We start from the raw sequence: 11,601 nt of genomic DNA, 5'->3' as shown, positions 1-11,601 counted from the left end.
TAATATCAACAGAAACATTTTAGGCATTTACCACTGTAAAGACTGGAGTGGTGAAACCCAGAATTTGCCTTTAATAATTGGCATAATGACAACTTTTTGTCATGTAAATTGCCAATTCTGCAAAATATGGTAATGTTTTTTCTAAACATACAGCCCTGCTCAAACCTATTAAAGCCCCATGTACCAGTAAGACAAATAATCAACTAAAATGCCAAGTCTCCACTTAAAAGTTAGGATAAACTTTTTATTAGTAAAAGCTATTTTTAGTTTTGCATGAAACGAAAGTACATTTGGGCTTTGGGTTTTTCCGACTAAAAATAGAGAACAAATCATATATTTTGACATAATGTGTATTTCAATGACATATAATACGACATGAGAGGTGTCTATATACAGAGGTAAAATATGGACACTCGAGGAGAATTTCATATCGTTATTAACAAAGAAGAAAACTTGTAACAGCAAAAACAGAAAACAAAACTGCAATCAAATTTCTTCAATGTACAATGTCCATCATATTAGATTTAAGTCGCTGATGAAAAGATGATGGTTTAAAACGATACACAGCATATCTTTTAATTAGCAACTTCAACCTACAAACATAGGAAATCTGTTCCAATAGCATGCCTTTCATTTTCCGAAACAAAAATACGTAATATTAACAAGTGATACTGAAGCTCCTGCTAATATGCAAGCATTCTAACATTTACAGACCATAGAAAAGTGTTAAAATCGCATGTGTCCTTTTTTGTTTTAAGGTGGCATACAACATTTTATGAAATATCCATCTACCATTAAGCTCTATGATCAGTCATCCGAGACTAAAAAGTCTTTTCTAACAAAAGCACCGCCTGCGGGTGTCACTGCTCATCTGCAAGTGCTGGACAATATGTAAGAAAGAGTTATAGTTCAGTTTTCTGAATACAAAAAGGGCCATAATTCTGACAAAATGCAGGTTAGAGTTACGGTACTTGGCCTACAGAGTAAACTTATGATGCTGAACAAGTGTGCAAAGTTTCAAAGCTGTAGGTCTTAGTTTTTGAGAAAAGGTCAACCTAAACAAAAATTTTAATCTACACCAACCATCATGTGACGATAATACCTCATAGATTTTTTTCAAAAATCAGACCAACTTAAACTGTTATATACTTAGTAATTATGTATACACAAACGTTTTTACAACTTTAAGCAATAAAATTTCATAAAATCTTACTGGTATACACCACCTTAAATATTGTTCAAAATTATACACATACATGTACACATAGTAGCTCTTAAGGATACAGTAATGAACATCTTATATTCCCTACTTAACATCCCAAACTCCCATATTTTTTGTTGTTGAAATTTCTGGTTACTTCAAGTCATAAATGAAAACAAGCACTAGGATAGGAACAGAATTTGAGCGTTTTATCCACAAACCATGGTCTGCGGTTACTGATTGAATCGAAGACCAGTCAAAGAACTCGAGCATCTGATTGGCTCACTCTGATCCAAAGTTTAAAACTGACCAATAGCAAAGCTGCAACCAGAGACTGGTCTAAATTTTAAATGAATTCCTATTTGTATAGGGAACAAGATGAGCCAACATATATTTTTCTTAATCTAAATCACCTTTTTTGCACTTTACTTAGTTTGACAAAAATTTAAGTCCACTAGTCAAGACATACGATAGCTAAGTGTTAAAACTAGTTAAAGGTGAAAATGAACATTCAAAGGACTGACTGTCCCAAAACTTAGGGAAAAATCTCTGTTATAGGTAATAAAGAAGTCCTGTAAAAGTTAATACAAAGTTACATAATATAACATTAATATACCAAAAGTAGAGTTTCAAAAACTGAATCTTCACCATAACAATGTTTATATAGATTATCTATGCAATCAACCTCCTACCCATTGACAAAACTAAAGCCTTTTCTAACTGAAGTTGCCCCTAAATCCCTCTAATATCTGTCAAAAGTAGTAAACTCAAGAAAATATACGAGCCGTGCCATGAGAAAACCAACATAGTGGCTTTGCGACCAGCATGGATCCAGACCAGCCTGCGCAGTCTGGTCAGGATCCATGCTGTTCGCTTTCAAAGTCTACTGCAATTAGAGAAACTGTTAGCGAACAGCATTGATCCTGACCAGACTGCGCGGATGCGCAGGCTGGTCTGGATCCATGCTGGTCGCAAAGCCACTATGTTGGTTTTCTCATGGCACGGCTCATATACAGACTGATTCCATACATCATTCTAGATCCTAATTAACCCTTAGCCTGCTAAATTTCTAAAATGGACTGTTCCATCATTCAGTTTGGGCAATACCATTTATTATTCGAAGGGGTGTTCACTGAAAATTTACTAACTGAATAGCGAACAGTGCAGACCATGATCAGCCTGATCTTGGTCTGCACTGGTCGCAAAGGCAAAACCAATCGCCACCAGCAGGCTAAGGGTTAAAACTGACAATGAAGAAGATTACTACTATCTGTGCTTCAAACACAGTAAAATCACAAATTATACTCTTGTATATCTAATTTTGGCTAATTTTTTTGCACTGTAACTACTGCGCTAAAATAGGTACTTGCAAACACTCAGACATCGATAACTTTTAAGAGAAAAACCCAATACTAAGGAAAGTGAACATTTTAATTTCTTTTAAAAAGCACAGAAACTATTTCATTTTATTGGAAAATGAAAGCTGGTATGTAGAAATTCGAAATAAATCGCAGTATATGTACAATTATTTTTCTATGAAGAAAGTTAAAAAGACCTAGGGGGTCATTCTGTCGATTCATTGAAATTTCAACATAATACACATACATTTCTTTGAGTTCCAAAGACCTTCTGTAAATTTTGACCTGCCAATCTTCATTATTTAGTGTCTTGCAGAAGTCTATGCACTGGCTATGAAAAAAATTGCCAACTCACTTTCCCTTAGTAATGGAGGCTTAAATGAATATTAAACCTCCTGTAATGCATTTTAAATCTGGAAAAATGTTGTCACACAAAAATATCTGTTCTAAAAGTTTATTAACAGTAACCACATGCAAGAAATGATCCGTTATTATATACACTTTATGAATAAAAATTGAACTGTGCTGAAATAGCTATGTTAACTTGTAAAAGCACTTGTTGGTAAAACTACCATTAACATTATACATATACTGTGATATCAATTGTGAACATGAACTTTCATGGTTTTGGCCTAAACAGCTATCTTATAGGGATATGAATTGTGGGATGCACCAACACAATTATAGGTTATATATCAACTTTCTAGCTTTGATAGTGGAGGAAGACCCCAGGTACCCTTCCGTGCACTATTTCATCACGAGAGGGCACCTAGGTGGAACCACCAACTTTCCGTAAGCCAGCTGATGGCCTCCTCACATAAAGAATTCAACAGCTGATTTGAAGTCGGTGACTTTTAACGACTTGGTCACAGAGACCCCTACATAAATAAATGGGGATTTTACTTGCTAAGATTTAATTTCATGGACTGACTTCAAACATGAAATCCATAGAAACAGTCCCCCGACTAATATTAATGACTTCACAGTACTCAACTGAAATATGACAGGCTATTTTTCAAAGCACAGAAGTTATCTCCCTTTATCACAGTTCTTTCAATTGCACAAGTTGTGTCGCTATATATAGCCAATACCAGACTGCCTTCACTACATGTCATATTCCTGACCAGTCTTCTTTTTAATTCCGTATTCACCCGTCTACAGGAAGAGTTCCTTTAATTGGTTCTAAAACCTACAGTATTTTGCAGATTTTTTTATAAATTCTACAAAAATCAATGACTCAAGGACACTGACTTACTTATTAGACTAGGTAACAAACTAAGGTGCAAATCCTCATCTTATAGGAGAGTATATACGGTACATTTATGACAAAAGTAATATTACAGCAATTAATATCAAATAACTGATAAAAGTGCTGCAGTATATAGTGTTATACATTGAGAAAGAAACTTGATTTTATGACATAAAATACACCTTAAAAGTTTCACCAAATACTGACCATAAAAGTGCATTTACAAACTATTCCATACTTTCTCTCACAGTTAGGCGCAAACACTTACTCCATTACAGTTAGGCAATTTTTAACATTCATAAATTTTTCAGCTATACTATTTCTGGAAGCTTCACTTGCACTACATAGAAGTAAACAAATGCAAAAGTCATTCATACTTTACTGCTGTATTCTAGTACACTAAAAACACGGAAAGGAAAGTAAAACGTTAAATCAAAAAATCGAAAACATTATCATCAAATTTGCTTAATTATAGATATAATATATATTTGAATATACTTGTCAAACGAAAAAAAAAACTTATAGCAATTATTTCATAACAACGACACAGTCTTCGAGTTTAAATTTTCTGAATCTTCTCGCCAACGATCACAGGGTTATTTTTTCGAATCTGCTCTTGGGCCATCTCCTTGTAATTAAAAGTGCATTCATGCTTGTCGGAATAACGATGTAAACTGCAGTACATTCCGCCACATCGGCACTGAAATCCTGCAAAATCAAAAAACATTATTTTTAAATCTGTTTATATTTGTCAATCAGTTGAATGTAATTGATGCATAATCTAACGCTGCCTGTGGAGAAGACACACACGAATATTCTGATGCTGGATAGTGAAATTAGGTGTTATCTGTGGGAACTTGAGCTATCACCAGAGTGATTAATACCCTGTGCTATTGATGATAAAGCTGAACAAGAGAAATCCACTTATAAAACTTTAACCAAGCTGTGAACGCTGCCATGGACATGACAATGAGGTCCAAATGTAGTTCTCCATATATTCTATATAGTTGAGCTACAATGCGGTGGTCCTTCAGACATGCCAGGCTTAAAGAACAACCACTTATCAAAAGTGTAAGTATTATCCCCAATTTATCTATAAACCTTGAAATTTCCTAGAAAGTGGCTGATCTATATACTTCAGTTACCCTCAGGTATCTATGTGCCGCATCATGAGAAAACCAACATAGCGCCTTTGCGATCAGCATGGATCCAGACCAGCCTGTGCATCCACGCAGTCTGGTCAGGATCCATGCTGTTCTCTAATGGTTTCTCTAATTGCAATAGGCTTTGAAAGCGCAAAGCATGCATCCTGACCAGGCTGGTCCGGATCTATGCTGGTCGCAAACGCACTATGTTGGTTTTCTCATGGCGCAGCTCTTATTTTTTGAGTGATTACCTGTGAGTCCAACCTTCTTCTTGCAAGTATGGCATCTGTTTTTCTTTTTCTTGTCTTTGGAAGTATCGGGAGATGTGCCTGCTGCATCGCTCGCTTCAGCTCCACCTACAACAGTGATTATCACAAGTTAAATTGATTTATCATTTATAATGAAATACCACTTTAAATTTCATTAACATTAAAATGTAATGTTACCATTAGTGCAAAACAGAACTTTTTAGCAATTTTACAGAACTAACAATCTTGAGCTGTCACTAATGGTGACAAATGCCCCCGCAGCGCCTTGACCTTTGACCTGGTGACCCCAAAGTCAATAGGGGTCGTGTACTCAATAAGTACTATCAGCATGTGAAGTTTGAAGGTCCTGGGTGCAGTGGTTTGTGAGTAAAGTGCCTTCATGCAAAAAGTTAACGTTGCGACTAACGAACGAACGGACAGTTGAAAACTAATAAATAGTAATATTCCTCCCTTCGGGGGCATGAAAAGGTACTTCATCCATAATTTTCACATGTATAAATGTAAATCCTTAGGGTCATTCACCAAATCATATTTATACTTTATTGCTATGTACAGTTTTTAATACATTTTCTCTAAGGGTAAAGTAACCTTGAAACAAAGGTGTTTTTACTTCTACCCTTAAGAGGACCCTGGTCTCAATTCGCTGAAGTTATGAACTTGATGTCTGGACCAGTCTAGTAAATTGTTAATTCCAGAGAGAACCCTGAAACCCAGGTCTATTCTTATTACATCTCGATTTCTGAAACACCTGTACATCATGTTACCATTTGTATGCTATCTTTTACTTTGTGACCTTGCTACACTGAAAGTATTATGTAAACAGAACTTGACATATTGTTTACAAAAACCCTCTTGTATTTACAATTGAAACTGAAACTGTTTTTACAAAACAGGAAATGTAAGGTACTTGAAAATGCTGATATCTGATTAGTAAGTTGACACTTCAAATACCAGTCCATGTTTACTTCTTTTAAAAAGATGCTCACACAGACGCTGTACATATCAGTTCCCAGAATAGTACACAAAGGCTTCGTGCAATTGGTCACAGCTGTAAATCACTTTTTACCACTACAAGTTTATCAAAACACATGTAAAGCCTGGATTTATACTATCAGATCATGAATACAAAGTTCACTCTGAACGAGACAACTGAAGTGCCCGTGAACACTTCTTGTGGTTTGGGCAACCCATTTTCTTATTTTAGACCAATGGGGCACACAAAACTATCCGTCTCAATCTTAAAAAGTTTCATTTTATTGACAAACTATTCATTAATCATGAAGACACTTCTATTACATTGTTATCAGTGTCCTGCTATGTCAACAATTATTCGACATACTTGCAGAAGAAAAGAAACTGTCTCATATGAATCTATTTAGACGGGTTTTATTGTCACGAAAGTTTGTGGTACAAATTATCAGATTCAAAATGAAAACAATACCAATGAGTGTTTTGTAGCTTGAAGTAACCAGTAATGGTTAACCAGATCTTATATAGTTAGGCATGAGCAGATTTGTGATCTATGAAATGTGGTCACTGCTGAAACTATCCCCTTCAAATTTGAGACGCACGTTTCAGGAATAAAATGTAATCAATTTCTTAAAATGGATTAACTAGTCCTCTACCAGTTAGACAAAACTGACATGAAAAACTGTCTGAAAATATCAAAAGTGAATCAAATTTGCAGAAGATAGTGATATCAATAATGAAATATATGGAACATACCAACAGCTCCTTCCTCTTTGTCCTTGCTGTCTTTGTCTACATTTGGAACTTGTATAGTGGGTGTGGCCGTCTCGACAGATGGGGTGGTGCTAGTCACAGTGATTGATGTGGAGGAGGAGGAGGAGCTATCAGATCCCGTCTCCTGGACAGACCCTGTAATAAAGTTTGTTTTTTTAAACAAAATTTTTTGCAAACATATTTCACAGAGTGTCCAAACAGTTTAACATCTAAATGAATTCACTGGTTTTAAACTACACTCCATTACCTATTCCAGTGGAATTTTCCTACTATTAATGTCTACAAACCAGTGGGTGCATCAAATTTCATTCAACCAGGGATCACTGAAGTGTTTTTCTTTCCCTAATTTTGACCAAAACATCTTTATCATGTTTCCCCAAAATTTAAGTATGTAAAAACCTAGACATTAAATACACAAGCAATACGTTCAATTTAACCATTACTGAACCAATTCCTTCTGATATGTAACATCTGAATAAGGAAATTACCTCTTCAAACAGGTACCGACCCCCTTCCCCAAAGTGTTTTATAATGCCATTTTCCCTGAAAGTCCTTCATTAACAACACACATTTTCCAAATTTTACATGAACTAGTGACATTCCCAAAATCTTTAGAAAAGATTAGGACTGGGACGATTACTTGGTTAATCGGATCCGATTCGATTACTAGGTGAAACCGGTTTTAATTTTGCAAAACCACTAATCGCTCTCATAGACTCAATAAACATCATGAATCTCAATCATACTTTATACATTCCTTTGATTAGCACATAGACCCGCAGTATATTTCCGCTAAAACACATTGGACAGTCAATAGTCTCAGATTTGCCTGTTGTGACAATTATGTGTAAAATAAATTACACCAAATACGACTTATTAATTATCACACTGCTTGCAAACAATAAAGTCCGTAAGTTCCTAATGTATTCAGCTGCTGAAGTACCTCAATACAGTCGTCAGGAAAGAAAACAGCATTTTAAATATGGCGGCCGATTAACCGGTTCAGTTCGATTTCATACAAATGATTTTAATAACCGGTTTCAAAATTTTGAAATCGTCCCAGCCCTAGAAAAGATACTAGACCTGTCAACTTAAATTTAGACACTGTTACATGACTGTACATACATACATACATATTTACTGCAGTGTACTCCCTTTTTTCATTATCTTTAGCTCCAAAATTATTATTTCATACTTAACCAAACGTTACAACTGACTGAAATTAAAATCTCAGGAGGGTAAGATAAATCCTGATACCATCATACCAGTAATATCATCCAATTTTGTGTAAATTTTTTGTAGGTGTCTAAATGCATGGTACATCAAATTACCAGATAGGTTTTATGAACCAATTTTTGACTACTGCTTCAGTTCTGAACATTATTTTCCAAAGTATATTGTGGTTAATTATCTATAGCTTTATCATTACCACGTCATGACCCATAAACCTTCTTACCAGTTTAAATGGCTTGTTAAGTTACTGGCTATCCTCAGAGTTCTTCACGATACCAGTATACCTTACAAAGGCATAACAAATGCAGGTCTAATTAGATGTCTTTGGTCAAATGTCAGCGGCAAAACAACAGATTTCCTTTCTCATTAGCTATATGCTTTCAACACCAACCCAGAATGTTCTAGAACTTCGACCCTGCTGTCTGCAAGGCTTTTCTTTTCATACTTTTTCCTTGCATTTATCACAGTAAGTACAGAAACTATCAACAACAAGAGATAATATCATGCAAATGTGACAAAAAGCAAGAATAACACAAACTCAGAGGTCAGTTTTAACAAGCATACACAGAGCACCATTGAAAATAGCTGTATATAGCAAGCAGAAAAGCAAATTAAGAACAGTGAGCAGAAAGAAGAGCAGTACTTACTGAAGCAGACAGACAGATCGATAGACAGATGCGGAGAGAGATGGGATGGGAGTGTACACACATGCAGATTTACCTATATTAGTTTTAGCCAGTGCTTGGCTCACACAGTTGATATCCTTCTCACCTTGCAGAGTTCCCGAGGATGCGGGGCTGACACGCCCCGCTGAACTAACGGGAGAGGAGCTATGGTTCTTTCGCTTAATCTGATCTTTGTAACACTTGGAGCACAGGCCTTCAAAAGATTCACTTCCGTAAAAACCGCAACCAGATCGACAGAATGTGGTTGGTGGGAGATTTGGATCGTTTTGTTCCATAATCAAAAAGATATCACAAAATTCTGTTTTCTTGTAGTTTTTTTTCGCTACTTCAAGTCTGTAAAGTGGAAGAGAAAATATAGATGATCATTAATTCTATGAAAACAGTTAAATTGGAAACCTGTAATTACTCAACCTGCATTTATATTAACTGCTTCTCTTCTCAGCAGAACTAGGTTAACAAGCATATCGACAGTGTCGATCGAAATTTCCAAAAAAAGGTGGTTTTCAGAAGAGGCAAAAAACTATTTTTTTAGTGTTTCCTACCTTTTCCAAATCAAACATAAAATACCGAATAATGATTTTTTTCAGATCAATTTCTGAAAAAAAAAGTTAACAACACAGAACACTCTTACTTGCAATGCTGATTTGTATTTGGATGTGCTACATGCTTGACCATTGAAAAGACCCTTGTAACTTTAGAAAATGTTGAAATTCACTATTCGGCTTTCTTCCAATCAGCGAATTCATTTGGCATTTTCTATCCTTCTCATTATTCGGTATTATATTTATTCATGGTTCACCCCTTTCCCATTGGCTAATTGACCCCAGATTTGGGGAGAATGTGCACAGGAAAATGCTGAACACAATTCTGCAAAAAAAAAAATAGGCATTTTCGTTATTCGGGATTTTCGATCGACACCGTCGATATGTTGACATTAATGACTATGTAACCTATTTAATAAATATAATTACATGGAATGCCCTGAAATTTGATTTTTACTTGGATAACACCCTCAAATCAGGACACAGTGTCAAAAAGTTATCAGTCCTTTGGTAGCCTTGGAAAACAGTTGAACCCTGTCCGTCTTCTATTTACAAAAGCATAAGGTTTTATCGTGTTATGAATAATACACACACATATGTGTGTGAATTTTGGCATTCATTTGACAAGTTTTGAACCCGATCTTTCTTATCCACCAGGCCAGAGATTTCTCCTGGATAAAGTGAGATTCTCTCAATGATCATGACTGAGAGAATATCTAATTTACTTTTTTTAGACATGTTAGATGGGCCTTGCATTTTTAATTGATTCACTAAAAACTTTATCGCTAAGTTATCGCTTATTATTATATTCATAAATATTCAAAATTAAGCAATATCTCTCATTTGCATATCAATGCAAAGAAGTATAAAATACACAGAATGGCAACTGGCTGTAATCTCGCGTGATCTCGTGTCAGAGCGTGAATCGGCGTTATCTTAGAAAAAACAAACATCGGCGAGCATAGAGTTACAATTGGTACCTATAAAACTACATTTAAAATACATGTTAGCTTCTAAAACAACATTAGTTTAATGTGAAATAGTCTTAAGACACAAAGTACACGTTTCTTACCATCAAAAAAAGTGTGGTCATACGGTGATAATTTATTTGCCGATGAATAATTGCTTTCGCATACAAAATAGCGCATGGGGAATGCTTCACTTCCGGTAAACGAGATCTCATTTAGTTGTCACGGGATGTTGGCGAGATTTGCTCTATATGCCTTTCAAGTTGCCGATCTATTCATTTTTATAGCTCTTTGATCAATGCAATGACCCTTCTGGAACCACATCATTGATCACGAATACTGATTATGGTGTTTATTGCACCAATAAATCAGATTTAATTAAAAAAAATCACATTTCTTGAATTTAATGAACATTATATATGAAATTAAAGCCTTTTCAATTAGCTATATGTTTCCTGAAAATCTGTCAACAATAACAAATAAATATCAAATATAAACTAATCATTCATGGTTTTTACAGTTAATTCTAAATGCAGTATTTTCTTATCAGCAGTTGCTAAAAATCCAGCACTTGGTCTTTGAACTGACAATTTAAACCATTTGGGAATTCCAAAACATAAATGGCCCTTCATGCACCAGTATTATGATTATGTGTCTGAAAAAGAAAGGTTCATTAGCCATTCAGCAAGTATCAAAATAATCGACAACCACTTTGTCACAAGTCCGAACAGCTGAGCACAAGTCGAGAGATAACAAAGGCTCTTTGTTCGACGGTCAAAAAATCGTTGTACCTGAAAACAAGTTGATATATCGTGTAAGTTAAGATTCACATGGGCAATATTCTTTTCAACTGGAAGCTTCTAACGGACAGAAATCACGCCTGTTTACTTAAATACAAAGGTGTTGTCCTGTTACAGAATAAAGCCAAGATGGCGACGACCAATTTTTGTTGTCTCACGACACTGATTAAAATCGATTTTCTTCCTTAATAACCGTTTTTCCTACATATTATTAAGGTAACGGAAAAGCAAAAATACTCTGCAACTAATATACATACCTAAAAGATCAAATAAACTATAATTTTCCCCGATTTCTTACAAATTTCGCAGTTAGGAACGTTTTACGTGTAACCTCTATTTGCTACCCTGGTATTATTTGCGTCACGTGGGATCATATCCTGAAGATGATTGGTTTTATGAATAGTCAG

At 35.3% G+C, this 11,601-nt stretch overlaps 1 protein-coding gene across 2 annotated transcripts; it reads right to left on the bottom strand.

Moving 5' to 3' along the window:
• Window positions 1-334: 334 nt before the first annotated feature.
• On the bottom strand, window positions 335-11,601 carry LOC123542199 (AN1-type zinc finger protein 6-like). Of its 2 annotated transcripts, none has more exons than XM_045327906.2 (5): window positions 11,452-11,601; window positions 8,919-9,217; window positions 6,948-7,100; window positions 5,205-5,309; window positions 335-4,516 (listed from the first exon to the last, which is right to left on the bottom strand). In XM_045327906.2, exons 2-5 carry the CDS (start codon window positions 9,157-9,159, stop codon window positions 4,368-4,370), a joined length of 648 nt encoding a protein of 215 aa, XP_045183841.1. In that variant the 5' UTR covers window positions 9,160-9,217; window positions 11,452-11,601; the 3' UTR covers window positions 335-4,367. The 2 variants fall into 2 exon arrangements, with proteins under 2 accessions (XP_045183841.1, XP_053386872.1); XM_053530897.1 differs by having other exon boundaries at window positions 8,970-9,217.

The sequence above is a fragment of the Mercenaria mercenaria genome, chromosome 19 (assembly GCF_021730395.1).
Source record: "Mercenaria mercenaria strain notata chromosome 19, MADL_Memer_1, whole genome shotgun sequence".
Lineage (NCBI taxonomy): Eukaryota > Metazoa > Mollusca > Bivalvia > Venerida > Veneridae > Mercenaria > Mercenaria mercenaria.
This window is presented reverse-complemented; position numbering and strand designations above follow the sequence as displayed.